This window comes from Anabas testudineus, chromosome 1, assembly GCF_900324465.2.
Source record: "Anabas testudineus chromosome 1, fAnaTes1.2, whole genome shotgun sequence".
Lineage (NCBI taxonomy): Eukaryota > Metazoa > Chordata > Actinopteri > Anabantiformes > Anabantidae > Anabas > Anabas testudineus.
The window spans coordinates 6,675,297-6,700,641 of NC_046610.1; the positions used below are offsets into that span (position 1 = coordinate 6,675,297).

At 40.2% G+C, this 25,345-nt stretch overlaps 1 protein-coding gene across 2 annotated transcripts in view; it reads right to left on the minus strand.

Annotated features, from left to right (window-relative positions):
* LOC113161994 (protein sidekick-1) overlaps positions 1-18,291 on the minus strand; it is a 209,043-nt gene extending 190,752 nt beyond the window's left edge. Inside the window, exon 1 of one of the 2 annotated variants that reach the window (XM_026359906.2) lies at positions 16,711-18,291. In XM_026359906.2, coding sequence (XP_026215691.1) covers positions 16,711-16,879 — 169 coding nt within the window. In that variant the 5' untranslated portion in view covers positions 16,880-18,291. The remainder of the gene's footprint in view (positions 1-16,710) is intronic. The other variant, XM_026359905.2, reaches the window with a different exon arrangement.
* Between the last annotated feature and the right edge of the window lie 7,054 nt (positions 18,292-25,345).

Sequence of the window (25,345 nt, forward strand, 5' to 3'; positions counted from 1 at the left end):
AAAAATACACAAGGCGTACACACACCATGATGAGCAACTGACATCCTAATAAGCCACTGTGTCAGATAAAGTGACTCTGAAAGCACATATTCGAGTAGATTTTGCCAAGAACTATACAGCACAGTAAATTCCAAGCCCAAACACAGGTACACACAAAGGCCATTCAAGGTGTGTTTATCGGGCATAAAGAGCTGTTTATAAGTGATGGCTGCAGTAATCAGCATGTTTGCCTAGAGTTGTGGACTGACATTTAGAACAGTGGATTATTGGAGAAAAACCCACACACTGCCTTTCAGAGAAACACTATCATATTATTACAGAGCTATTATAGATTACTGTTATAATACCAGTGTTACACTCACCACATGAGAATTTGTGGTTTCGCTGTGCAAGTCAGACCTTGTTTTGTCCATGCATGACATATTTACCAGAGATTGGTACAAATTGGCTCTCAAAACTGAGCAGGTGGGTGGTTGTCCATGAATGCAACAAAAAAGCAGAGTTGAGCCCTGCTGTAGAGACAGTAAACAGTCCACATGACATCACTTAGAAAAATCATGTCAGGAATGTTGAGGACTGTAGGACAGGTTAGGCTGTCCTACTGAGCGCCACACAACATTTTCATTGACTTCTCCATTAAACCTGATGTTGAATATATAAATCACTGATTGCCTTGAGGAAAGTATCAAATGATATAGCCAATAATAGATTTTTTTCTTTACTTCAGAGACAAATTAATACATTGGGTGAAGGAGACTCACTACTTTTTCCCCTTAATCTCCTTCTATATAAAAGTGAACTTTCTGTGTGCTTTATGTACCTCTGATTTAAGATACCATAATATTTGGCTGCTTTTATTTTATTGAATTTGAAAACATGTTTTTTGACCTTGTCCTGATGCAGAACATGTTTATCTAGGTTATACTTCAGGATAGAGCAGAGCAGTGTTTTTTTGGCGCATATTTTCTTCTGACTTCCTCTTTTGTCAGATACCACATACCTGACAACCTCAATATGTTATTGTGTATTTATGATCACACTTCACTCCCCATCACTCACACGCTCTACGTGTGCCATCCTCACACCCACGTCTGTGGCACTCTTTTATATTGCACGTTGTAACTGTCATCTCCTGAGCGCTCTATGTCCAATAAACAGAATATTGCTTAAGATGCACTCTGCCTTCACAATCACCTTTATTTGGTTTGGTATCGCAGGTACAGTCCTACTTCCAATACAAGTTTACATTTTTTATTGTGTGTAATATTAGAAAAAACTGTAACTAACACCAGGACTAGTATTCAATCATTATTCCATATCAGGACTTTCAATACTAAGAACTGTGATTGTAGGTCTGGCTAATTGTACATGTTTATCTGCTAATCTGCGGGGCAATGACAGAAAGTTAACTGCGCTGCTTGACACAGTTCATCTCATTATTACAATTAACAGTTCTCATCAGATCAGCTCAGGCCTATGATTTAATCCTGACAATACTGGCATGCTGGGATCTCATTTTGTGAAATGACCACAAACCTACACCTATCTGCCACAGATTAAATCCACTTGGTACTTATAATGTGTTATTGGATATGAATCAGCATGGGAAAAATGTCATGTTAGCCATGACCAACAGGAGTCAGAGCACAGTGCCCACACACATTATAGATTTAATGTTTGGTGACTGGTATTCAAGATTTGCTCAGTAATTTGTCAAACAATTAGGCTGTTTTAGTGTACATGGCACAATGTGGAGAAGACAGACCCAGATAAGAATGCTATATGATTATTAGGAAGACTGCAGTATCAGCAGGTGTAGCTGATGTGGGCTTCAACGGCAGCCAATAACATCAGCTCCTTTCATCCCAGTTATAAACAGACTCAGTTTATTGAGCCAAGAGGACAGCTAAGGCCAGCTTCAATGAGGAAATACTGGAGTGACAAAGGATATCCCAAATATTACTCTGTAGTATTTGACCACTGACACATAGTTATTCAAAGGCAGATAATGTCCATTTGAATTTACAAGATACAAAATTTGCTCTAGATGTTTAGTAATATTAGAGAAATTACATCAGTGCACTAAATACAAGAACTTAACATACATTACAACAGGTTTGTCACCTCTAATTTTAATAAGCAAATTAAAAGGATTCATTCAATTAGCCAATCCTGTGTACATTTACGTACTGACAATAAAGATATCAATGTCAGTGTTTATGATTGTATGTAAGTAAGTCACTCAGAAACCAGAAGGTTTTAATATTTTCAGTTGAGGTTTTTAATAAAATAAAACATTTCTATCACAACTTGCCAAACTAAAACTTGCCAAAAGTTTTCCATGTGTTGACACAGTTTCAATAATGACCAAAAACTTTAGTTTTTCAATGAAATTACATAGAGCAGCCACAACATTAAAACACCTGACAGGTGAAGTGAATAACATGATTATCTCATTACAGTGGCACCTGTCAAGGGGTGGGATATATGATAGGCAGCAAGTGAACAGTCAGTCCTTCTAGTTGATGTGTTGGAAGCAGGAAAAAATTCCAAGAGTAACTCAGGTTTGACAAGGGCTCAATGGGGCAGCCTAAATGACTGGATTTGAGCATCCACAAAACAGCAAGTCTTGTGGGGTGCTCCCTGTTTGCACTGGTCAGTACAACCAAAGGTGGTAGCACAAATTGCTGAAAAATATAATGCTGGCCAGAATCAACACACAGTGCATCATAGCTTGCTGCATATGGGAATAAGCTGCAGCAGATCAGTCAGAGTGCCCAGGCTAGTTTTAATCTTGTGGCTGATTGGTGTATAATATGCATAAGAGCAAGTAGCTTTCCCTATCTGTGTGGCTGTAAACTTTTTACAGAGCCCAACTGATATAGGTTAACAACCTTCTTCAGCAGTAAATGGACTACACAATAACCTTTCGATAGTCTTCACCCAATCACACCCAAACATAAATGGCTCAGTACCATGCGTACAAAACCAACAACATTAACCCAGTTTGCTGCTTACTGAAACTGGAGAAACAAATAGCTATCATCTTTTTTTTTCTTATTTAATGGGTCTGTCCCGTCAATTGATTCCTTTACAGTCTTGTTTCTGAAGTGGTTTTGATAAATTCCATGTCATTTTTTTATAATGGAAGATAATTACATGTAGAATTTATTAAAGCTGTCATGTGAAAGCAGCACAAGATGCATGGTGTAATCTAATCAAATTTACTTACATTAGTGCACTGACAATCAAGCCTACTGCTGTATTATACTACAGCATAAATGTGCAGATTTATTACAATATCATATTAATGCTGCAACTAACAATTTAAATATTGATTAATCTGTAGATGTTTTTCATCATTTACTGGTTGGTCTATAAAATTTTATAAAATTGTTTAAATTGTCTGGTATAATTATATATACAAGTCTTAGTTTTAATTTGAGGAGCATGAAATGTTTTTCTCTGCACTTTCTTCTTTCCATTACTTTGACAAAAGTAGATTTTTGTTTCATCAGTTGATCAAACTTTGTTTGCCGGTAACTTTCTGTATGTTATTTTAAAATGCATCCTGGACTTTTGGTTTCTGAGCGTTACCTAGGGTTTGCATATTGTGGTAAATCGTCTGGTCATGAAGTCTTCTCTTGTTCACTGACAAGGAAACATGTTCGCCTACGTTCTGCCACTTCCCATCACCATGCAAATTATTTTACAATCATCCACAAATTGTGTGCTCCTCTATCAGGTGTCATTTGCAATTTTCTAGTTTTCCCGGTGCACCTGCTTTTTAAAAACATAACCAGTTCTTGATTTTGGCACCACAGCTACCTTTGATCTATCCAAAAGGTTTTCGTGAGCTTCATTATCTTCTTCACTGCCATGGTCATCTCTTTACTCCTTACAGGGAGAGAAAACTCTGCCCCAATCTAAATGGCAACTCTGAACTCTCAATGACCTCTTAGTCACATGTGAGCTCTTTTGTATATGAACTAATGTTGAAACAACAAAAAGCTGCTTTTAAGGAAGATAAGGAAGATGTACCACTCAACCACTTGTAAACTTGTTTCAATTTAAAACTTGTAAAGTAGTCCTTTTTATTTCAAATAAAATGTGCAGAAGTCTGTTTTTTCTGCACATTTTCTAATAATGTATATACATTGTCTATTTTTTTTCCATTGTTACCATCTATTGCAAAAGCATGCAGTACATTACGTTTTGAAGCTAAATGTCATCTCCAGTAGACTGATGTGGTGAAAACTGAGTGGCACTGTTGACCGACATAAACATTTTGCTGAGTCAAACAAAAGCGTCATACAACACACAGCTGAACGACAAGAGTAGAATATAACTCAAGATGACTGAAGGTATGAGAGGGTATCTGTGTGCGTGCTAATATGTTCACTTGCGCGTACACACTCTACAGCAGCTCAGCACAGGGTACTGAAGAGTTTGCATCAACAAACAGGATAATTAATTTCTCTCTTTCGCTTGAATGCTTTCATTTTATTTTCATTTGTTTGTTCTTTCTCTCTTTCTGCTCCCACATTCATAAGATAAAGTGAATCCTGTGAGAGTCGACTTGTGATTCAATCCACACACAGATTCATTTTACTACAGGATAACAAAATGTCTGTGAGAATAGCGTGTGTGTGTGTGTGTGTGTGTGTGTGTGTGTGTGTGTGTGTGTGTGCGCGCGTGCACTTAATGAGATGAATGTGTGTGCACTGCCCTTTCCCAATTACAGAGAGTGCAGAGAGTGGAGGAGGGAAATAAGTGGTAGAAAGGAGAGAAAGATGTAACACACACAGGGATGGAAAAAAAGGATGATGTGTATCGAATGGAGAGAAAGATGAAGTGAGCAAGATGGGAATTAGAAGAATGGTAACAAAAATAGATAAAGTGAGTCCATTAGGCAACAAACTATTTTCTCTCTTCTTAGTCTTTGAGGAACTCACTTCATCTGTCTTGTCTAAACATCTTAGACTGTTTTGATTACATTTGTCCATTTCAGTGCCATCTTCTCTCATCCATCTATCTACTCCACTGACCCCATAACTGCCTATTCTCTCATTCCTTCTACTTTCTCTTTGAATTGCTTATTTTCCCTCTATGATTACTTCTCTTCATACCAGCATAACTTCTCATTTATCTGTGCCCACTCATTCCCTCAGCCATCAATCAGCACCACCTTTCTTCTCTACTTTTAAAGGAAGAGTTCATGTTGGTCGTCATCTGTATAATCCCATATCAGTCAAGACGTCCATTTAAGTACACAGGAACATATTACAAAGTTTTTGACTGACTACTAATTTAAATATGGCACACCAGTCATAATCAAAAATACTGGCACTGCACTTAAAACTAAAATTGGTGGCGAGCCAGTGTTTCACCCTGGCTACAAATTAGCAAAACTCCACTTGAGTTGTGGAAAAGTGATCCCACTGATAGCTTTCCTTAGTGCCTCATATTTTAAAATACTCTAACTGACAAATACAGAGGATGTTACCCTAAGTAAAGAGAGATAAGATCACATGTGACAATGCATATATAAGAGTCAGAGTCTAAAACCAAGACTAAAATCAAGCTTATCTGCCAAAAATATATATATATATATATATAGAGAGAGAGAGAGAGAGAGAGAGAGAGAGATTTCATTTCCCATTAGGCTAAGAAGGCTGAAGATGTGAAGGGAGGAAACTAGCAGGTAGAAGCAGACAGCATAACAACCAGCCTCAATATAGAGTAATGATCCAAAACTGACTAAGAGATTGTCGAGATTTCCTCATTCTTTTGACAGAAAGTGATTGGTGGTTTGTTAGAATGTGATTAATGATTATAAGAGCTGATGGTGCGCACAACTTCAGTGCTCTGCCAGCACTAATGTAATGATTCATTTTTGCAGAAAGCCTCTTATCCCTGCATGGAACTCCAGAAATGGAATTAACGCACTGGGGTGTACATATAAAATTACAACAGCAGCACCACTGTGCAAAAACTGGTGGTAATAAAATCAAATAAGAAGAATTGATGTAAATGTTCAAGCAAAGCACCTACTATATTAAATTTCCATGATATTCTGCAGTATACATGTAGTATGTTACCTGGGAAATGAGCTACCAGTTCCTTACAGGATTTCAATTTGAATGTTCCAATCCCAATAGAGTAGAACAGTAGAGGCAAACAGTGGGACATAATTACATCACAGTGTATTTACAGGAAACGGAAAGAAAATTGATTTGGCATGGTTTAAGTGCCTACTTCTAGAAGACATTATTTTGGGAATTTTATAGTCTACCATCTTTCATATGTATATTACTTAACCATTCAAAACAATTGTTATGCTCCTCAAGCCATTTTAGATAACAGGCACTGTAAAAGGCAGAGCCAAAAGCTGGACATGCTGCAGGGCTGTCTCTCCGGAAAGTGAGGAGAATTAAGACATTTTATTATTAATGAGACAGACACCGTGCAAAACAATGATCTTCTGAGTATGTGCTGTCCACACCCTAATGCAGGACAAACACAGGGCACCACTCTTTGATTTGAAACATGCACTTTTGTTATATACACTCTCACAAAGCAGACACACACATACACACACTTCTGTAGTGCAAGCCAAGTCTCCATACTGCTCCTCACAGAAGTATGCCCACCTCTAACGTGGATCAAAGGATTAAGCTAAAAACCTCTGGCCAGACACACACACACCGTACACACAGACACATTCACACCTAAAGGACAGTACTTCCTGCCTATTCCTGGATGAGATCAAAAAGGGTCTTTTTTGTTCCGAGCCTATAGCATAAATCACCAAACAGACAAATGTGCACAAACACACATAGAGCACCACCCTCTTAAACACCTGTGGCAGATCAAACGCATCAGGCTGAGAACACACACCTGCAGCAGAGTAAAGCCCTCAGACTGAACAAGTAGATCGTGCTGCACTAATAAACACACAATCATGAACACGCCTGCACTTCTACACAACTCTGATCTCTGTAATGTTCCATGACTGGTGATTCACTATGCAAAGATACCATTCAAATAGCTTGATGGCCCCACCACAATGAAAACACACACGAAAAAATAAAAAGCCTCAACCAGGTGCACTTGGTACCCAGAGCACAAGAGTGGCAGAGGGGGACAAACATAACACTCCACACCCTGTGAATGCCACAGTAGAAAATGGCTTTAATAAAAAGCAAAAACAGAAAAGTGTGATAGAGAGAAAGACTGAATGAATCTGAGAGAGATACACAGAGAAAAAACCTGTGGTGTGAAGTACTGGAAGGTTTCCAGTTCGAATCCCAATACTGACTGAAACATTCTGGATGGAGAGACACTTTCTTCACCTCACTGTGAGGCTGCTGTGGGGCCTTCAACTAATCTAGTGCTGCCATTGGACTGGCAGTACAAGGCCGGGGTTTTAAAGGCATTCCCCAGGTGTTAGGGGAGAGAGTGTGTGTCTCTCTGATCTATCTCCAGCCACCTGCTATTTTATTTCCACCAGTTGTTGCTGTAAGTAGGAATCTGTTCTTAGATTGCCTTGTGTGCCACAGGAACCTCAAATGTGTGAATTGTTAGCATCATAAATGTTGTTACCTTCAATAAATCCAAAATTTAATACATATAAAACTGACTCAGTATTCTGTACTCAATACCCATTTTATATAGGGAAACGTATGAACTGTAAAGTATTAATAAAAGGATATAATTTAATGTATTTACATAAACTAAAGCTTTAGGAACAGCATGTGAATGTGTTTTGTGTACACTCCCCTCCGTAAGTATTGGAAAAGAGAAAAGAGAGGCCAGTTCCTTTATTTTTGCTGTAGACATTTGAAAACATTAGGGGAGGACATTAAAAGATCAACATTTCAGCTTTCATTCCCAAGTGTTTACGTTTGGATTCGATACACAACTTAAAACATAGCACCTTTTGTTTCAATCCACTAATTTTTCATGTGAGCAAAAGTATTGGAACAAATAAACTCAAAATAGATTCAAGTGAATAAGAAGTAATAATTCATTGCAAAACCTTTGCTTGCAATAACTGCATTATTCAGTTGGCCCACTGACAATACTGGGTTATTCAGTATCAGTATCAGTTTTGTTGCATATTTCTTTAAACTGGAAGGCAGTCCATGAAACTTTGTCCCAGAATTTTTGAGGCTCATTTCTGTACGAGTTGGTAAATTCCAGCCTGGCCTTCCTATTATTTCTTGCTAATGACTGGTTTACATCTTCTGGAGTAGCCTCTGTCTTTGTCTTTTGTTCGCAAACTGTAGGTTGTGATACCTTCACTCCTGCCCTCTGGAGGTTGTTGCTGATGTCACTAACAGTTGTTTTAGGGTCTTTCTTTACAGCTCTCACAATGTTTCTGTCGTCACCTGCTGTTGTCTTTCTTATTTTACCTGTTCAGCGTCTGTTAATCAGTACACCAGTGGTCTCTTTCTTCTTCAGGACATGCTAAATGGTTGTACTGGCTGTGGCCGATGTTTGTGCAATGGCTGTGATTGATTTTCCATCTTCTCTCAGCTTCACAATTGCTTTTTTTTTACCCAATGAAAGCTCTCTGCTTTTCATGTTGGTTACACCTCTTAACTATAAATGCAGTCTGAACAGACAAAACCCAAATCTGAAACTGAGTGTAGACATTCAGTGCTATTTATTGTTGTGTAACAGGACACACATAAGCAACAAAACACACCTGTCAGTTCCAATACCTTTGCTCACATAAAAAATGGTGAATGGGTTTAAACAAAAGTTGCTCTTCTAAGTTGGGTTTCAGTTCCAGACGTAAACACGCTATTTTTTATTTGCATTTATAGAATCTACTGGGAACACTGCTCATATGCAAAATAGAGTACTACTGTGTGTACATTTTAATCTCTACAAGGAAACAAACACAGCATGAAACATGTCCTATATCTGCATTATTCAGTGTCACTCACTGACTGCAGGAATGCTAACTACAAAGAAATACTCTTCTGTCATGTGTAGTCTGTGAAATCTGCTTTACAATATTTTTTTTCATTTAATTAATAGACTAGAGACTTTTAGAGAAGTTCATTCATTTGATTTAATTTAAGGATTTGATGTTGATCTAGACTAGGTCACGGGCCATTTATAACCAGATATTTCTTCAAAATTGTGAGCTATGTATCAGCTTCACTTCACCCGTTTATCCAATGCAAAACCACTTCATCACCTTGACAGTTTACTTTTGGTTTAGTGTTAACAAAACCTGTTTTTTCTGTTTCAAAAGAAGAAAATGCTTGTGGCAAGTGATTTATCCAGTAATTTTCATATCAGAGTACACTATTTCATAATAGGCAAAAGATCCAGTGATAGACTTTCACTTTGGTCTCTTTAAAAGACATTTTGTTCAATATCCTTACATTTAAATAAAAGACACACACACATACACACACACACACAACAATTTTTTATGTTTTTGAAAAGTTTATTTACTTCTGTCTTATTCACTACATTATGTCTAACACTGGTATTGTAGTATGTATGTAAAGGCACGCTGTACTGCTTGTTCAGTATATTCACGAGGCCCTAAATCTGGCCTTATTCACTGCATTGAGTGGCATTATGTCTTTCCCTATAAACTCAGCCAGCACTGGAATATATCCTTGTGACGTTTTGATTCCCATTTGTATGAGGTGGTAGTCAAGTGACAGTCAATATCAATTGGAAAACAATTAATTGCTAAGCTCTACTATTGATAACAGGTATGGGAAAGACAGCACTACACTAAAACTAAATTTCAATTTATTTTCACTATAAAATGTACTAGTAGCGCAATCATAAAAAGACAATCAGTATCCACAAATATCACACAGTAATTATTTGAAACTACTATACAAGTATCCCATTAAGCTGTCGTAATATCAACTATTTCCCTTCCAATTAGGCAGTCTAAGCATGACCTTAAGGAGGAAGGTTGGCTAAGAGAAAAGGAAGATTACTGCTCACAAGGAAACACTTACAGTACACAACCTGCATGAGGCCAAGTCATTTTCATCATTTTCCCACATGTAGAACCCATTTTGCTCCTGCACTGGTTAGAGTTTAATCCTTATGCAGCTGTCTATGGTCCTTTCTAGAGCCATTCAGCAGTACACAACATTGTACTGCTTACTGCCATCACTATAGTGAATGATTGTAAAACCATTAGGTCCCATAATATGTACTGCATTTGATGAAACTGTCACATAGATTTTTAGTTTCATTTATTAGTTCTTGTCTCGTGTTTTTAGGCTGCAGCTTCTTCTAAAGACACAGAAAATATCAGGAAAGGATCTAACTACTCCTAACATATGGGTTATCTCAAAAAACAGAACAAAGTAGTGATAAAGATATTCTTAGGAACAAGACTCCATTGTGTCAGTGTGATAGTTTTTTGACATGTTATAAATATACATACTCGATATCCCTTCCACATTTGACAAGGTGTTTTGTGACAGTGGTTTATTTTTTTGTCTGGCACCTTTGGTTTCCCTACTTCATTCCACTACTTTATGTCTTTTTTATCAGATGCTGTTGGGGAAAAAATACCCAAAGGTCTCAAGCAAGAACAGTCAAGAAACATTAAATCGGACAAAAGAAACTACCAGCAGGCAAACAAGAAAATGAATAACGTATTAATGATCAAAAGTTATGGGTGCTCCTCTTCTCATAGCTTGGGCGCATTTAATTACCTTTATGTGGATAATACAAGTTTAGTATTTATGCCATTTAAGCCATTAAATGAATCCCATTTTCATAAAGTATATAATATAAAAAGTCTGTCAGAATAGTGTTGATTTAACCCCATAGTTTCATTAGAGGCCATAGTTAGCCAGGTTGCACAATAGGACAGTTATATTGAGGGATGTTTCTACTTCCATTTAAATGCAAAGTGAAAGGAGGACTATATCTTTCATAAACTTGACCTGTATTACAAATTTTAACGTAGGTCAAAAGTAACCTAACTAATGATAGTGCTGTTTTATGACAATGGCTCTGCCTTGGTATCAGGAGATGCAAACAGGAGGTGATAATTTATGACAGGGTGTACTGATGCAGTAATATTCTGATATTTATTTAAAGTAAATAATTTAATTCCCATGAAGCTTAGAGTGCACGGGATCACAGGTACTTTGCATTAGCAACTGCAGTCTGTGGTATGCAAGTAAGATGGTAAACAGTCGACTCTTCTTCAGACTACAACTCTCCCACCCACAGATATTCTACTTTCACCATGACCAGAGGTCTAAATAAATTACTGCATAACTAGGAATAATATGTAAAGCAACTGCTATGAAGCCTTGTATTGACTTTTTATGACTTATTCTTAATAAGAGTCTTCTTTCATATTACTTTATTACTTTCAGGCACAGCTAAAGTCCTCAGGCAACAGGTCTGTACAAAACCTGCTTGTTGAGGTTGCCATCTTATTTAATTCAACATATCAAGGCAAGTAATTAACATGAACGTCAATTGTCACACGTTCCAGGTTACAAAAGAAAACACTGTTTTCAGGTTCACATCAGGTGAGGGGTGTTCCTCTCTTACAATGAGTGCATTGATAGTGTTCAACTTTGCATTTCACCAGAGCTGCCTCCCTCCATCTGCACTCTGGCTTTGGTCTGATGATTGGATGTTTCGACATAATGTACTTGCCCAGAACTTTTATGATGCTTTAAAAAACTTTTATATGGCTGGGTTTTTAATCAAACAAACGATGGCTGTTCTTGTCTAATATTGTTTATGTTATCACTTATCATGGAAAAACTAAAGAAATACACATTTAAGAACAATTGTACATGAACAATTCATATTCATTACTAAATTATCTACCAGTCATCTGTTGATTAACTGGTTTAAAATGTGAGAAAAGTCCTATATCCCTAGGGGATATGTTTAATTGTCTGTGATCAACAGATGAAAACACAAATGATAAAAATTATATATAAATTATAAAAATAAAATAAAATAAAACACAAAGAAAATAATTAAGTAAGTGAATACCATGAATTTGAAAACTACACTTCAGGTGACAAACAAAAGTTGTGAAAGTGTGTATGGGCTCACTCATGCACCTATCATATCTGTCTGCCAATCATGACATCTGTCTCTGTCTGTCAGTCCTTTTGCTTTGTGATGTCTTGCAGTCAATCAATAAAATTCATGTTTTGCAAGCCTTCTTTTCACTTCTCACGCACATACACACAGCAGATCAATAGCAACCTCCTCCCCCTATCTTACAATATATAATATACAATATAATAAACACAGAGGCCTAAACAGCAAAACACTGTTCATTTCACCTGTGTGGCCTGCAGCAATGAATTCTCTAGTCCCTTATGGAGAGACATGAAGAGAAGAAAGAATCAGCAACCAAAAAAAGAAGGTACAATAGTGAGAGAACAAACACAAAAAGTGAAGTGCAAAAAGAAGCAAGACAGAGAGGAAGGCAAAAGAAGACCGGAGTGTATCCCACTTGGTTCATATTTCAAAGCTCTGAGTGATATTTTTGAGGAAAACTCCTATAAAGCGCATTTTTTCACAGAGATAGGAAACCATTCTGACTGGGCAGAAGCTCACACATGTAAATACTTCACACGCTCACAAGCACAGAAAGCTACCATAGATTTATGACATATCATGTTTTGAAATGACCACAGTTGTAGTAATACTGCTGCACAAAGAAACCCAGCTGAACTCTTAATGACCTCTCTAACCCAGCTAATCACTCATCAAAATGACTGCGAAGTCTGTGTTTGAACAAAAGAAGATGGCGTAGGTGCACCTGCTTCACTCTTCTTCGTGCACACTTTATACCACTTCTCATGCAGACACACACAGGTGATTATTTTACATAGGAAGACTGTGGCTGTTTCTCGATAGCTCCCACTTCTTAAGTTAGGACTGACAAAGGGTTAGCATCAATCTGAAATGTACAACTCTCAGGCATAAACACACACCAACCAATAGCACATTGTGTTTGTAGTCTCCAATCCTGTCAAGACTAAAATTTCTTTCAAACACCAGGTCTGCACAGAGACAGATAGACACACACCAACTCTGTCCCACTCAAACACATAGACACGTACACACACACAGAGCCCAATGTGTCAGGTAGCTGTGGAAATGTGGTGATTTGTTCCTACTGACAGACAGGAAATAAGGGAGTCGACCAGGGACCTCACTTCCTCTTAGACCTGACTAACCTGACATCTATCACACACTCACACACATATACACACACACACACACAGTCTTGTCCTCCATCGGTTCATCTCCTTCTGTATGCACACAATCCATCAGACTCCAAAGTCCCTCCTGAGGCTTCCAGAATTCAATATACACTAATACGGGATCAAATTTATGTCTGTGGGCAAAGAAATAACCTGAACTGTTTTGTAACTCGCTGGAAATGTATAGTTTAAGATACATCAAAATTCTTAGGTTGCACACTGAAGTAATAGAGCATGCTACAATACTTTAGGTGACAAATAACCTTTAATACAAAGTGGTTCACAGCTGTTCTAAAGCTATTGGTTTTCTTAAGCTCCAAGCAAAGGTTTCTGTAGAAACAGGGAGAACCTCAGTGAAATATATGTAAAAGATTCATACAAGTGACAAAGAGGTGGAAAAGTCATGGTAATGTTGTGCAGCGTGAACGATGATAATTAGTTAGACAAGGCTTCTAATGTACCCTCTCCTTATTAAAACATGGTTAAGCAAATTTCCACGTCGGCTTTAGCTGTTTGACACTGATGAGAGAAAAGGACTTTGTGTGTGGGTGTGTGCACATGTGTGAAACTGCATGCTAGTCTATTTGATTTGGGTTTTGACATGACGCTCAGAACTCTAGCCCACAGCCCACCATCCTAATGTCCTATCAGTATGTTCACTTTACTTACGCATGCCCAGTGGTCCAACCAGGATCAGGCTTCAACTTAGCCGAGCCAATGATGTGTCATATTAAACTTAATCACATTGATAAATCCACTAAGTGGGTCAGCTTGGTGATGCTTTTTTTGGCCTAATTCAAGAAGGCTACTAACAAATTCATGCAAAGAAACAAAATTTTAGGAGCCTTAAAAATGTGACCTGTGATTTATATTTTATTCATTCAGATAAGCACAATGGTTTAACAGCTGGGATCCTCAATTTTTATGCAATTACCTTGGGCAAGGTTAGCAATAATGACAAGCAGTGGTAATTTTTCCACTGCTATTTTGGCTACTTATAGAAAATTATCATTATCTGTGGTAGAAATTGGGACAAAATCATTTTCATGTATCATAAACCTAATGATCTATATCACTGTTGTTACGTGAACTCTTTCTGACTTTGAGAATTTTCATGTTTTAATGTCATTAAAAGTATTCCATGGCCCTCTGTGATTTGGGTTGTAAAAATGTTTAAAAATCAGGTTAGACTCTGCAAAATGCACAACTATCAAACAAAAACAAGGCTGTTTTTGGAAAATCCTGAGTAGCTGGCAAGGTTTTCATCTTACAAAATGCCCTCAGTGAGGCATTCAGGACTGTGTGTTAGCGATATAGAATATGATTTACATTTTGAAACACACTGAATGTGACCCATCCTTGACTTCACTCAGAATATAAAGTCTAGAACGAGGCTCCGTCTGTATCCATGCTAGAAATGTGAATCAGTCAAACAGCTGTGGAGCAGAACCCACTCAGTGACAGAGAGGCAATAGGGAGGCCGCAGGATAAGTTATGAATAAAGAAAGAAGGGGAGAGAGGTGAGCAGATGAGAGGTGGAGGAAGAGGAGGAGGAGAAAGACAGTAAAATGCTGCTGTCACTTAAACTCTAAAATGAAAGATCGATGAGCTTATTTAAATGTGCTCCCAGAGACGAGAGTTGGCTCATATAAAGCCTCACATTTATGAGGGGTGTGGGCATCGATTGACTCATAGGAAGACGGAGAGAGAGGAATAAAGGGAGAGGGGACAGAGGGGGAGGGGGGAGCAAAGGAGGCAGAGAGAGGCAGCAAGAGATCAGAAGGATCAACCTTGGCTCATGAATTTCATCCTTTTTCTCCTAAAATAAAACACCTTAATAAATGCTGAGGATAGAGGGGTCAGAAACAGGAAAATCTACAGCCTTCGATTGGCCGCCTGGCACAGCTTATCAAATCAATAACCCAGCCCTACACTACCAACACGAGTCTCATCCCGAGTCTGTTTTGCTAATTTCCAATTCAACCCCCTACCCCTAGCACACATGCATATACAAACACAACCCCTGCCCGCCATCCTAACATATAGACTCCCCCCCCCCCCCCCCCCCCCCCTTGACTGACATTAGAAGGAAGACTGAAGGAGCTGACTCTGCAGCCGCACCATCTCTCTGCCCCCCTCCCCAATCCTCAACACCTAAAAGGGAGGGGGGAAGACGGTGAGAGTGACGACTTGGGAAAGGAGAGAGAGCAGAGCAACTTTTGACACACACAGCAGTGTTGTCATACCGTTATCATTGATTGAACTGCAGGCACCGCTTTCTGAGTGACAAGCACAGTACGTCGCATTCCCTCTTCAACCCATCCCCCCCCAACTCCACTTTTTCTTCTCACCCCTTTTCCTGCCACTCCCCTCTGCCTCCCCTGCTCTTTCTCCTCCTCACGACACGGGCACCCTCCTCCTTATTTTTGCTCTCTTCTCATTCCTCCTCTCCGTGCGCCCGTCTCTCGCACTCAGACACTTTCAGCACAGACGCTCTCCATGCGTTCACAAAGAACTCACCCCCACCTCTAACACATACACGCGCAGACATTCCTGAGACCCCCCCTCCTCCACATTACCCCAAAGTCTCAGCCTTACATTCTGCCCACCACGCCATCTGTGACCCAGAGAAAACTGTGTGCCGACACCAGCCTGACCTTTTCAGCGCTTTTGTTTTCCATGATCCCATAAGAGACGCACACATCTACACAGAAGCACACACATCTACATGCTCGCTCCATCACTTTCTCACTACAGTTGGAGAAGTAAAAAAAGCAAAGAAATGGATGCACCGTAGCAATACCCATATCCATCTTCTTACTGTTGCTGCACTCAATACAGTGAAGCTCTACAACCACACACTAATCTGGACACCTGCCAGCGCATCAGGGTCAATACTAGACTAATAAGAGGCAACTTAGATTAATACACTGTGTGTGTCTGCATGTGTCTGTGTGCATTTGTGCCAAATGAAGAGCTGCAGTAAAGCAGGTCATTGACTAAGAGGGGGATTATCAGTGCTTCAAATTTGTAACACTTCCTCCATAAACACCATCCTCAATACCTTAATCCTACAATCGAATCATCATCATAACAATAACAATAATTTACACATGCACTTCCCTGCTATCCGGCTCTCATACAAACAGGCAACCTGATTTAATTTACAGAAAAAAACTGTGGTTGTTATTCCTAAAAGACAAGCTGCTATGCTTAGTTTAAATAATGACACTCTAGTTGCAGTAAAAGCCATCATCTCACTTTTTCCTTGTTCACTGTAGTGCAGTGACAAATCAGTCTGTTTGGTAAGTGTTTTCAGACTGTATGCTGTGCACATTACCATGTGTGTCGCCTTAAATACTTACAGTATAAACGGGTCTAGGCACAATAGCGAATATTCTTTAGTGCATCATCTGACATTTGAACCCAGGACTCCCCGGAGTTCAGCTCTTACCTTGGCCGTGCAACATGTGGCAGCTACTGCCGAGAAGGATCAGGAGCAGAGGCAGACACCGACTCCCTCCCTGGGTCCATCCGGTTCCCATCATACTCTGCTGGCCCGATGCTGCGGGTCGGTCCTCACGCTCCGGAGACCCCTTGGGGCGGCAAATTCCTGGTTTCATCTGGTAGCAGAGGGAACTAACAGCGTCCGTCCCCGCTTGTGCTTTGCTGCTGCAACTCTCTCTGAGAAGATTTCCAAACGGGGATTAAACCGGAGTCAGCACCAGCAGCTCCGCGCGTTCCCGGTGAAGCCAAGATCCGAGCTCCGGGAGTTCAGCGCTGTCACCGCACACCAGCTCCCCGCTATGACTTCCCAGCACCGGTGTCCAAAACTCGGCACGGGAGGAGGACGAGGAGGAGGAGGAGGAGGAGGAAGGGGAGGGGGGGTCGCCTCACAAAGAGGAATACTTTCCCTCACTAGTCTGGTTTCACGGTATAACGACAGGATGATCTGTACCTGCTGCGGCGGAGCCCCTGTGGTCCTGAGCCCTGTGGTACCTCATTTTCATCTGGACTGGCTGGAGCTGGGAATTAATTCATTTAAGTGTGTTTTACATTTACCGACTTATTCTCTCCTATCCACCTCAAATCCGCGCGTATTTGGATGTGTTCACTGGGGGATTTGTCCTGCGGATCATTTAGCTGTTTATACCATGTCTGTATTAACAGAACAATCAATATAAACACGCACACTGTCAATCCAGTAATTGATTCAGTGCATCCCCTTGTTTTTCTTTTATCTGCACACAAACTCAAGTCTTTTCCAACTGTGGTGATGATGCACAACTTATCAGTTTACCTAAAGTCGTAATGTTAGCGGGTTGTAATGAGCCACCTCCCTCCCAGAAGGGGACTCCTACCTCGGATACCAGATATGCTAACTTGTCGTAGTGCGCTGCGTCTCGGATTACACGACCGAATGACACAACAGGTTAGCAAAAACACAAAGTTTCCCAGCGCTAAGCTGCAGTTTTCTACCTTTATGTGCAAACACTGCGGGAGAGGAGTTAGTTGAAGCCAGAAAAAGTAGGAGTGTGAACTGAGAACCGGCCGTTACACAGCCGTTACACAGCCGTTACACAGCCGTTACACAGCCGTTACTCTCACTGCGACACCGGAGCCTTTAGCCTTTTCATCCAGAGTCTCCAGCGGTGCTCCAAAACTGTCCAGGCAGGCGAGAAACCGCACAAAGCGCGACTCAAACTGTCTGTTATCGTTGCCCGTTCGCACTCACGGGAGTTTGGGTCCCCAGTTGGCCGTGTTTTCGCCGCTCTCCTCCGCCTCGGCACCCTGTTGAAGCTCGGGGAGCCGACCGAGGCGATGCGTCTCCCGCAACCGAGCACCTGCCACCCTCCTCTCCTCGACACACGCTTAAGGGGGGGGAGAGAGGGAGAGAGAGAGGGAGCTCCTGTTCAGCCGTATTCAGCAGACGACAGTGTTTAGAGTGCTCTGTGGACCAGCAGTCAGCCTCTCCGAGTGTCCGGACGTCCTGATGCCTCCGTTACCTGCTCCCTCGCCGGTGATCGCTCCTCTCCGCTTCTCCCAAACTCCAAAACTAAACTTCCACTCTATGTCATCCCTTCACGCTGATTGGCCGAGGCGGAAGCTTTCGCTGTTTCCATTGGACAATCCCAGCCAGGGGGCGGGTCCCAACGCCAGCACTAGTAGCGTGGTGGACGGCGCCCCCAAAACCCCCAAAACCCCAGATTAAGAAGTTTTAACAAACTAATCTGATAAAAACATTCAATCAATCTACCAGTTAGAGTATTTAAGAACGTCTTATTGTTAGTTTTGTTATTATGTGTTACTTAAGGATGTATAGATGTAGCACTGTGAGGAAGAATGACAGCTCCTGTCTAATCCTGTGTTTAATGTTTCTTTCCCCTCATTCTTAACTGTAAGAGCCTTTATTCTTCATGTTTATTTAAAGACTCTACCATCACATTCACATCTTCCTTCTGCACTGAGTAATTTCAGTAATCGTTCCCTGAATATCTCAAGTCCAAATTCTTTTGGAGATGGTAAAGGAAATAGCTACGGCTCATTGACACCAGCCCTTATTATTACCATTTTATTTTTATTTTGTGGTACTCTATGGGTTCTTATATTCTATTCATTGCAGTAATTTCATTTAAGTTACTGTTTAACAGGTAAACTTATTATTTTGCTTTTCTCTTCATATATAGAGCTATCTGATTCTCCTTTAAACTATAAATATGAAGGCAAACCTACCGTTTGTTTTGAATTACACAAATTGAATTGCCACTGGTGACCTCATCTGTCTCTTTATATATTTTGTTTTCTTTTTGCTGTTTTTATGTTCTGCTAAAATAATAGCTAATAATAAAGTCTTAAAACTAAACAGAGAATTTATGCATCACAGGTGTTGCTGCATTAGGAAGAGTTAAAGTTAAAAGTACAGGCTTGGGATTTTTCTCACATTGCTTACTTTTAAGAAATTTAACCATATAATATTCGACTGAGGAGGGACTCTCTGAAGCACCACTGGTGGTTCAGCTGCACACAGGCACTTGCTTCATTACCAAATAACTGCCCGGAGCTATATCTTAGTACTAGTGATAACCTAGTTTCTTCCATAGTGAGGGTCATTAAATGGCACATTAATATTAAAGCCTACAACACAGTGACCTTATCTTTTATTGCTTCAATAAATCCTCAGCGACAGCTTTTCCATCCCCTTAGTGGCCAAATAGTCTCCCTAGCTGTCCCCAACGCACTCTCCTCCAGCACCTTCACCTCAGCATATCCATTTATCTTTCCATCCAGGCTCATTTGGCAACTGGCTTCCAACTCTCAGTTTCCAGTAAAGTGGCAATGATGCTACATAGAGTTTCCATGAGAAGGTTCTGCCGCTCAGTCCGCAGTGCCAAACCACAGAGCTTGCTCTGGATATCACATCAAATCACCCAAATCATTATTCTTTTTGTCGAAAGTTGCTCTCAGGGCTACACTGCATAGATGCCCCCATACATAGTGTAAAATCTCACGTTTGCTATCCAAACTTTAAAAAAACTTTATCCTAAAAGAGCTTCACATCTTACCTTAAGATTTTAATGAAGATGACTGGCAGAGAAACAGACATTTTTTGTTTTAAAATGCATTTCTGAACACAAGTGGACAGCCGGGACCCATCACTGTTTGCGCCTGTCCACATGCATCCCCAAGTAATCCTGCAGACCAATTGTGTTCAGATTTTCTTACTGCTGGGTCACTTGAGCTGAAAAGTCAAAAGGCCACAAACACCATTATTTTGTCTGTCTGTAGCCAGACTAGTGCCAAATTTGTATAGCCACCAAGTTTCCTTTGGACAGAAATGTCTGCCTGAGTGGAGATTAGTCATCTTGTTTCACTGGCACTCCAACCACACACATCAGTGTTCTCTCCATTTGTCCTTTTTTTCCTGCATTGATGACATTTTTTCCTGTAACGTCCTTGCCTGGGACACATTAGCGCTTACACTACAAAACATATGTGTGGTCAAATGCAACCCAGACCACCTTGGCAAGTAGTTTGAGTGATCAGATCATAATTCCTCTTGATCGTTTATATGCGTTTTTGCACTGTCTGGTTGAGACTCGATCGCCCAAAAACGTCTAAAGTGTAAACGGGATCAGTGAATGAACAAAATATCGCTGGTTATGATAAAAGTTTACAGGAGCATTCTGAGTAGTTTTAGCCTGTTGTACTACTCTCCATTTCTATTATAAATATGTCATGTTCTTCCTTTCACATCTATTTTTAGCAGAACTGGCCATGAAAGTTTTATGGAATAAAAAAACTGTAAAAAATCATAGGTTTTTTAATGACTACGGTGTGATGCAGGGGAGAAAAAATAACTCCTATTTTGCTTGTCTAAAAGTATAAATATAAAATATATATAAAATTCATGTGCATTTCAGATTAATAGAGTGAGATTGTACATTGTTATACATTATATGAATGTATATTATTGTGCATTAATGTATAATGCAGCTGTTAAATCAATCAATCTTCTTTTGGAAAAATGGTCTTTAAACCTCATATTTAGAGCAATGCATATGCTGTGGCAGCTTACGGTGGCACAGCAGCACATACCTGAGACACTTTAAGTCAATATAGGTGTAGTGGCACCCACAGGTGCTAAAAATTCAGTAACCACATACTTGCTTGACCTGTTCCACCGCTCTGCCCACCTCGTGGGTTTTGCACCTTTGTGTCTTGGCCTCTTGTTGCCCCCTCAGTCACCCATCTCCACCTATCTCCACACAAGGCGAGCAGCAGCGTGTTTGAAGACAGTGACAGACTGCTCCTAAACTTTGGACATCTGCCAGTTGCTATGATACGATCACCATTTTCACAACCTTCAAGCCTGCTCAGAACCAGCTCTGTTTTTTACAGAGTTACTTACATTTGTTTATGACTATTTTTAAAAATAAAAAACAACCTGCTCCACTTTGTGTGATGCCCTTGAGTTTGAGTAAGGTATTTTTAAAATGGAATACATTACCAAGTTCTAAATCCGGTGGTGGACATGGTCACCTCTCACCTGTACTTCTATTTTCTTCGTTTCAGATTTGTTTTAAATTCTCAGTGCCATTTCTTCATGAACCCATGTTTCCAGTAAAGCTTTCTCATTTACTTTCATCCAGTTTCTGTCCTGTTCCAGTAGAGGCAGGTCATGGATATTGCAGTAATCTTATGTGAATAAATGTAAGCAGCATTTTAACACGTTTAGCTGCAGGGGAAAATATTCTCCAGAACTGACCCGAATCATAAATTGAAAAAAGGCTGAAAATTCATAAAGGAAAATGTTCAAGATAATAAATTGTCCATATTTTAGCCTCTGGTGTATCTGGCTAGATTATATTTGATAATACTGCTGTTAAAAGTGATGATTTTGAACAAAAGTTTAAAAGTCAGCTCATTTATCCATAACGTATACCCATAACACTCAGAAAGTAATGGAACAGTCCACTCAAATGATTCAGTACGCTCTCTGGCTTTGTTCTAGTGTTAATACCTGATTAGCTGGATGTCATGACATAGTTGCTCACTAAAATAATCACTGTCTTCATATTTTTAACACAAAATACATTGAATTATTTATTAATTAAAAATATATTCAAATATTTTTAATTTCACCCTCACTTAGTTTTTTATCGTTCCAGAGCTTTTCATAGTTTCTCAAAACTGTCTTCAAAGTCAATATTGAACTCCATATTCAAATGTATTCCTCTTATTCTTACACATTTTATGCAAAACTGCAAAGGAAAAATTGATACAAAAGTTATTCCTATAAATGACTAATTTCATAAAACATACAGGGGTCAGATGAAACCCAGAGAGACATGGAACAAGGCCAAGCATTAAAATTCAATAACATTATTGGGTTTATTTTGTAATGTGTCCAGTTCTTATTAGTGATTCAGGACATTACATTTCCCCTTCTGCCTCTCAACACTAATGTGTCCACAGACACACACACACACACACACACACACACACACACACACACACACACACACACACAGTGGGATATCAGGTTCCAATACACAGACAGAGTGCTCACAGGTTCTAATTCTGAAGCCAATTTAGCTTCCAATTACCTGTGTATCCAGTACAATTACCACTGCATTTTCTAACCTCAATCCATGTATTGCTCTCTATCACCAAAGCATCCTGTTATGCCCCCTCCCACCACCACCCCCCACGACCACCAGAGTGAGACATATAATTACAAACAAACAGACACACAAGTCCACACAGTATTTCTAAGTTCACCTCGGACTGAAATCCAACCTGACATCTGCATGGACATCTATCTCAATGCAACCTGCTGCATCAGCTTGACTAATCTGTCTGTCTCTTTATGCTGTATTGCTCTCACCTATCCACGCTCTGTACACACTGTGCTCCTACTCCCCACTCACTCCTCAACACACACAGTGCAGCAGCAAGATGACCTCCACAGAGGGCTTTATCATCGTGCTGAACGATGACACCAATCTCTGTTATTCTCTCGGTTGCAAACATTGGGACTGTCCCCTGTCTCTTTAACACCTGTTTGACTAGGCTAATGACTTCCATCCTGGCAATCAACACAGTTGTGCGTCTGCGCGCACAAAAACCCTAACACACGGGCGCACATACAAGCACATGCAGAGCTAATGAGCAGCTTCCTGCAGGTTGAGCTGTCATCATGGTGGAGGGAAATAACGTCAATATTAACTGACCTGTCATAGAGAGTTGTGCTGGGAGGATGCACACAATGGGAAAGGTGCTGCAGACAGAGAGACAGAGACAGAGAGAGATTTTTAAGCATAGCTGTGGGGCACTCACTAACAACATCAATTGCTAATGCTTTTAGAAGTCCTGTTCCCATCAGTACAATAGGTGCCGTTTTCTGTAAACTGCTTTTTCACCATCATGTAATTGCTGCAGTCTCCTGGACATGAATCAAGCATCAGCACAGCCTGTGTGCCACACCTGAGCACCCCCATCAATAACACATATGTAAACCCTCTGCTGTGTATAGAAACATAGATGGACCATTTATTAATGTTTTTATTGAAACTTTAGCTTCTGCTGGTTATCAATAGATAAATGTGCCGACTGAGCATTCCTAAATTTTTATATTAGACTTTTTTGTTTGTACTGGTGAGTCAGGCTGTGTAATTATAAATGTGCTGGGAACTACACAATTGCTTTGTAGTTGCCTGGAAGTTGAGTAATGGTATCTGGACTTGCTAAGTAGAAAAGTTTAAGGTTCTTCAGTCTTCAGGAACTTTAGGAATCGATCCCAATCGATTCTCCAGGGTGGTTTGACTACTCGATGACCTCTTCATTGTCCAATGATGTACACATTTCAGACAAAGACTGATGGTTCAACAGGGACATGAGAGAAGACATCTATGCTCAAGTGGAAAATCCCTCCCTCAGCAGAAGGGGAGGTCTCAGACACAATCTGCCTCCAATTTATCAAACTGCCTTTTCACCCATCCCCCAGGAAAATTAAGACTAGCTCACATGTCCACCATGGAGGGCACACCCTTTCTGTTGTCCACCTAACAAGCCTACTCAGCTCAGGTGAAAAGTGAAACCTCCCTGGAGGATGAATGGAGGCCTCTAACCAACTTTTCCCTGACTGAACAAGATACTTGTGCAAGTAGTAAAACATTTTAACCTAACAAAAGGTCCAGTTGCCAATACTCAGCTTCCAGATAACCTCACCAACATACTTAACTTACTAAGCTGATTTTAAATCACAAGAGCAAAGATCAAATACTTTGGCAGCTTGAATCAGGTTCATCCATTTGTGCTGTACTGCTGTGGATGGCATCACTGGCTAGATAAGGTAGTTTAATCTGAAACCCACAACCCACTCAACAGTCCAGACATTATCCCTACTCATCCAGCCCTGACTAGTAGTAAGTAGTAATCATTTCTTCACCCAAGCAAAGAGCGAATACTTGGCAGCAGGACCTGGACATACATGTGTATTGTTGTTATTGAGGTTAAGCTACAGAAGAACTTAGACAATTGTATCTGAAAGCAGGCCCACGCACCATCATAGAATAATTCCACTAATTTCACCAATAGCCACTGCTTAGAGACGGTCCCTTGACTTGTCATAACAACTAGAGTAACATGGGGTCAAAATGTGAGTGTGACAGTGCAGTCAGTCCATGGGGTCGTGGAGGGGCTACACACTGCATAACGGCTATCTTGTTGATGCGGGACGACGACGACGACACAGAAACTTGCACAGAAAGTCACACAAAAAGCGTTCAGTCTCAATGCTGACTTCTTTATCTGCCCTTCCTCGTTTTCTTCACATTTGTGAGAAAAATAATTACAGAGGCAGACACAACGTTAAAAGCTAATAAAGTAAATGAATAGAAAACCAATTTTCTCATCAAATACATTTAGACTGGCTTTGCTGGATGGTTCGTTAGCCTTTGTGTGTGTGTGTGTGTGTGTGTGTGTGTGTGTGTGTGTGTGTGTGTGTGTGTGTGTGTGTGTGTGTGTGTGGTTTATTGTTCAGTTTCATTATAGATGCTGCATTCTTGTATTTCAGGCAGATGGAAACTTGATCCCCCAAAAACCAGTGGCTCCACCTGTTATCCAAGCTATCTCCTGGGGCTAAAAGAGAAGGTGAGGGTGCACTGAGAAGAAAGAGCGGGAATGAGGGTGAGCTGAGGGTAGCAGGAAGCCTTTCATGTGAAAAAAGGGAGCGAGTAAGGAAATGAAGAGGGAATTGTAAGGAGTTAGGTCACACCTGTAGTGGACTCAAAGAGACAGGGAGGGATGTAGGGATAAGTGTAACACCAGTGGGAGAAAGGGAGGACCGCTGTGGAGAGGGATCACTTTTTAGTGAGTCAAGCAGATAGAAAGAGGGTGTGAAAATCACAGTCTAGGCTTTCAGGGCTCTTTTATGGAAGGAGAATGAAGAAAAGTAAGTGAGAAAGCAGAGGCAGCAAGGCTATTGAAGTAAGAAAAGGGAAAATATAACCAACAATTTCAGGGTCATCATGTGGACTGGGTAGAAAGGGTGCAGAGCGAAATACAAAATGAAAGGCTCATGTTGT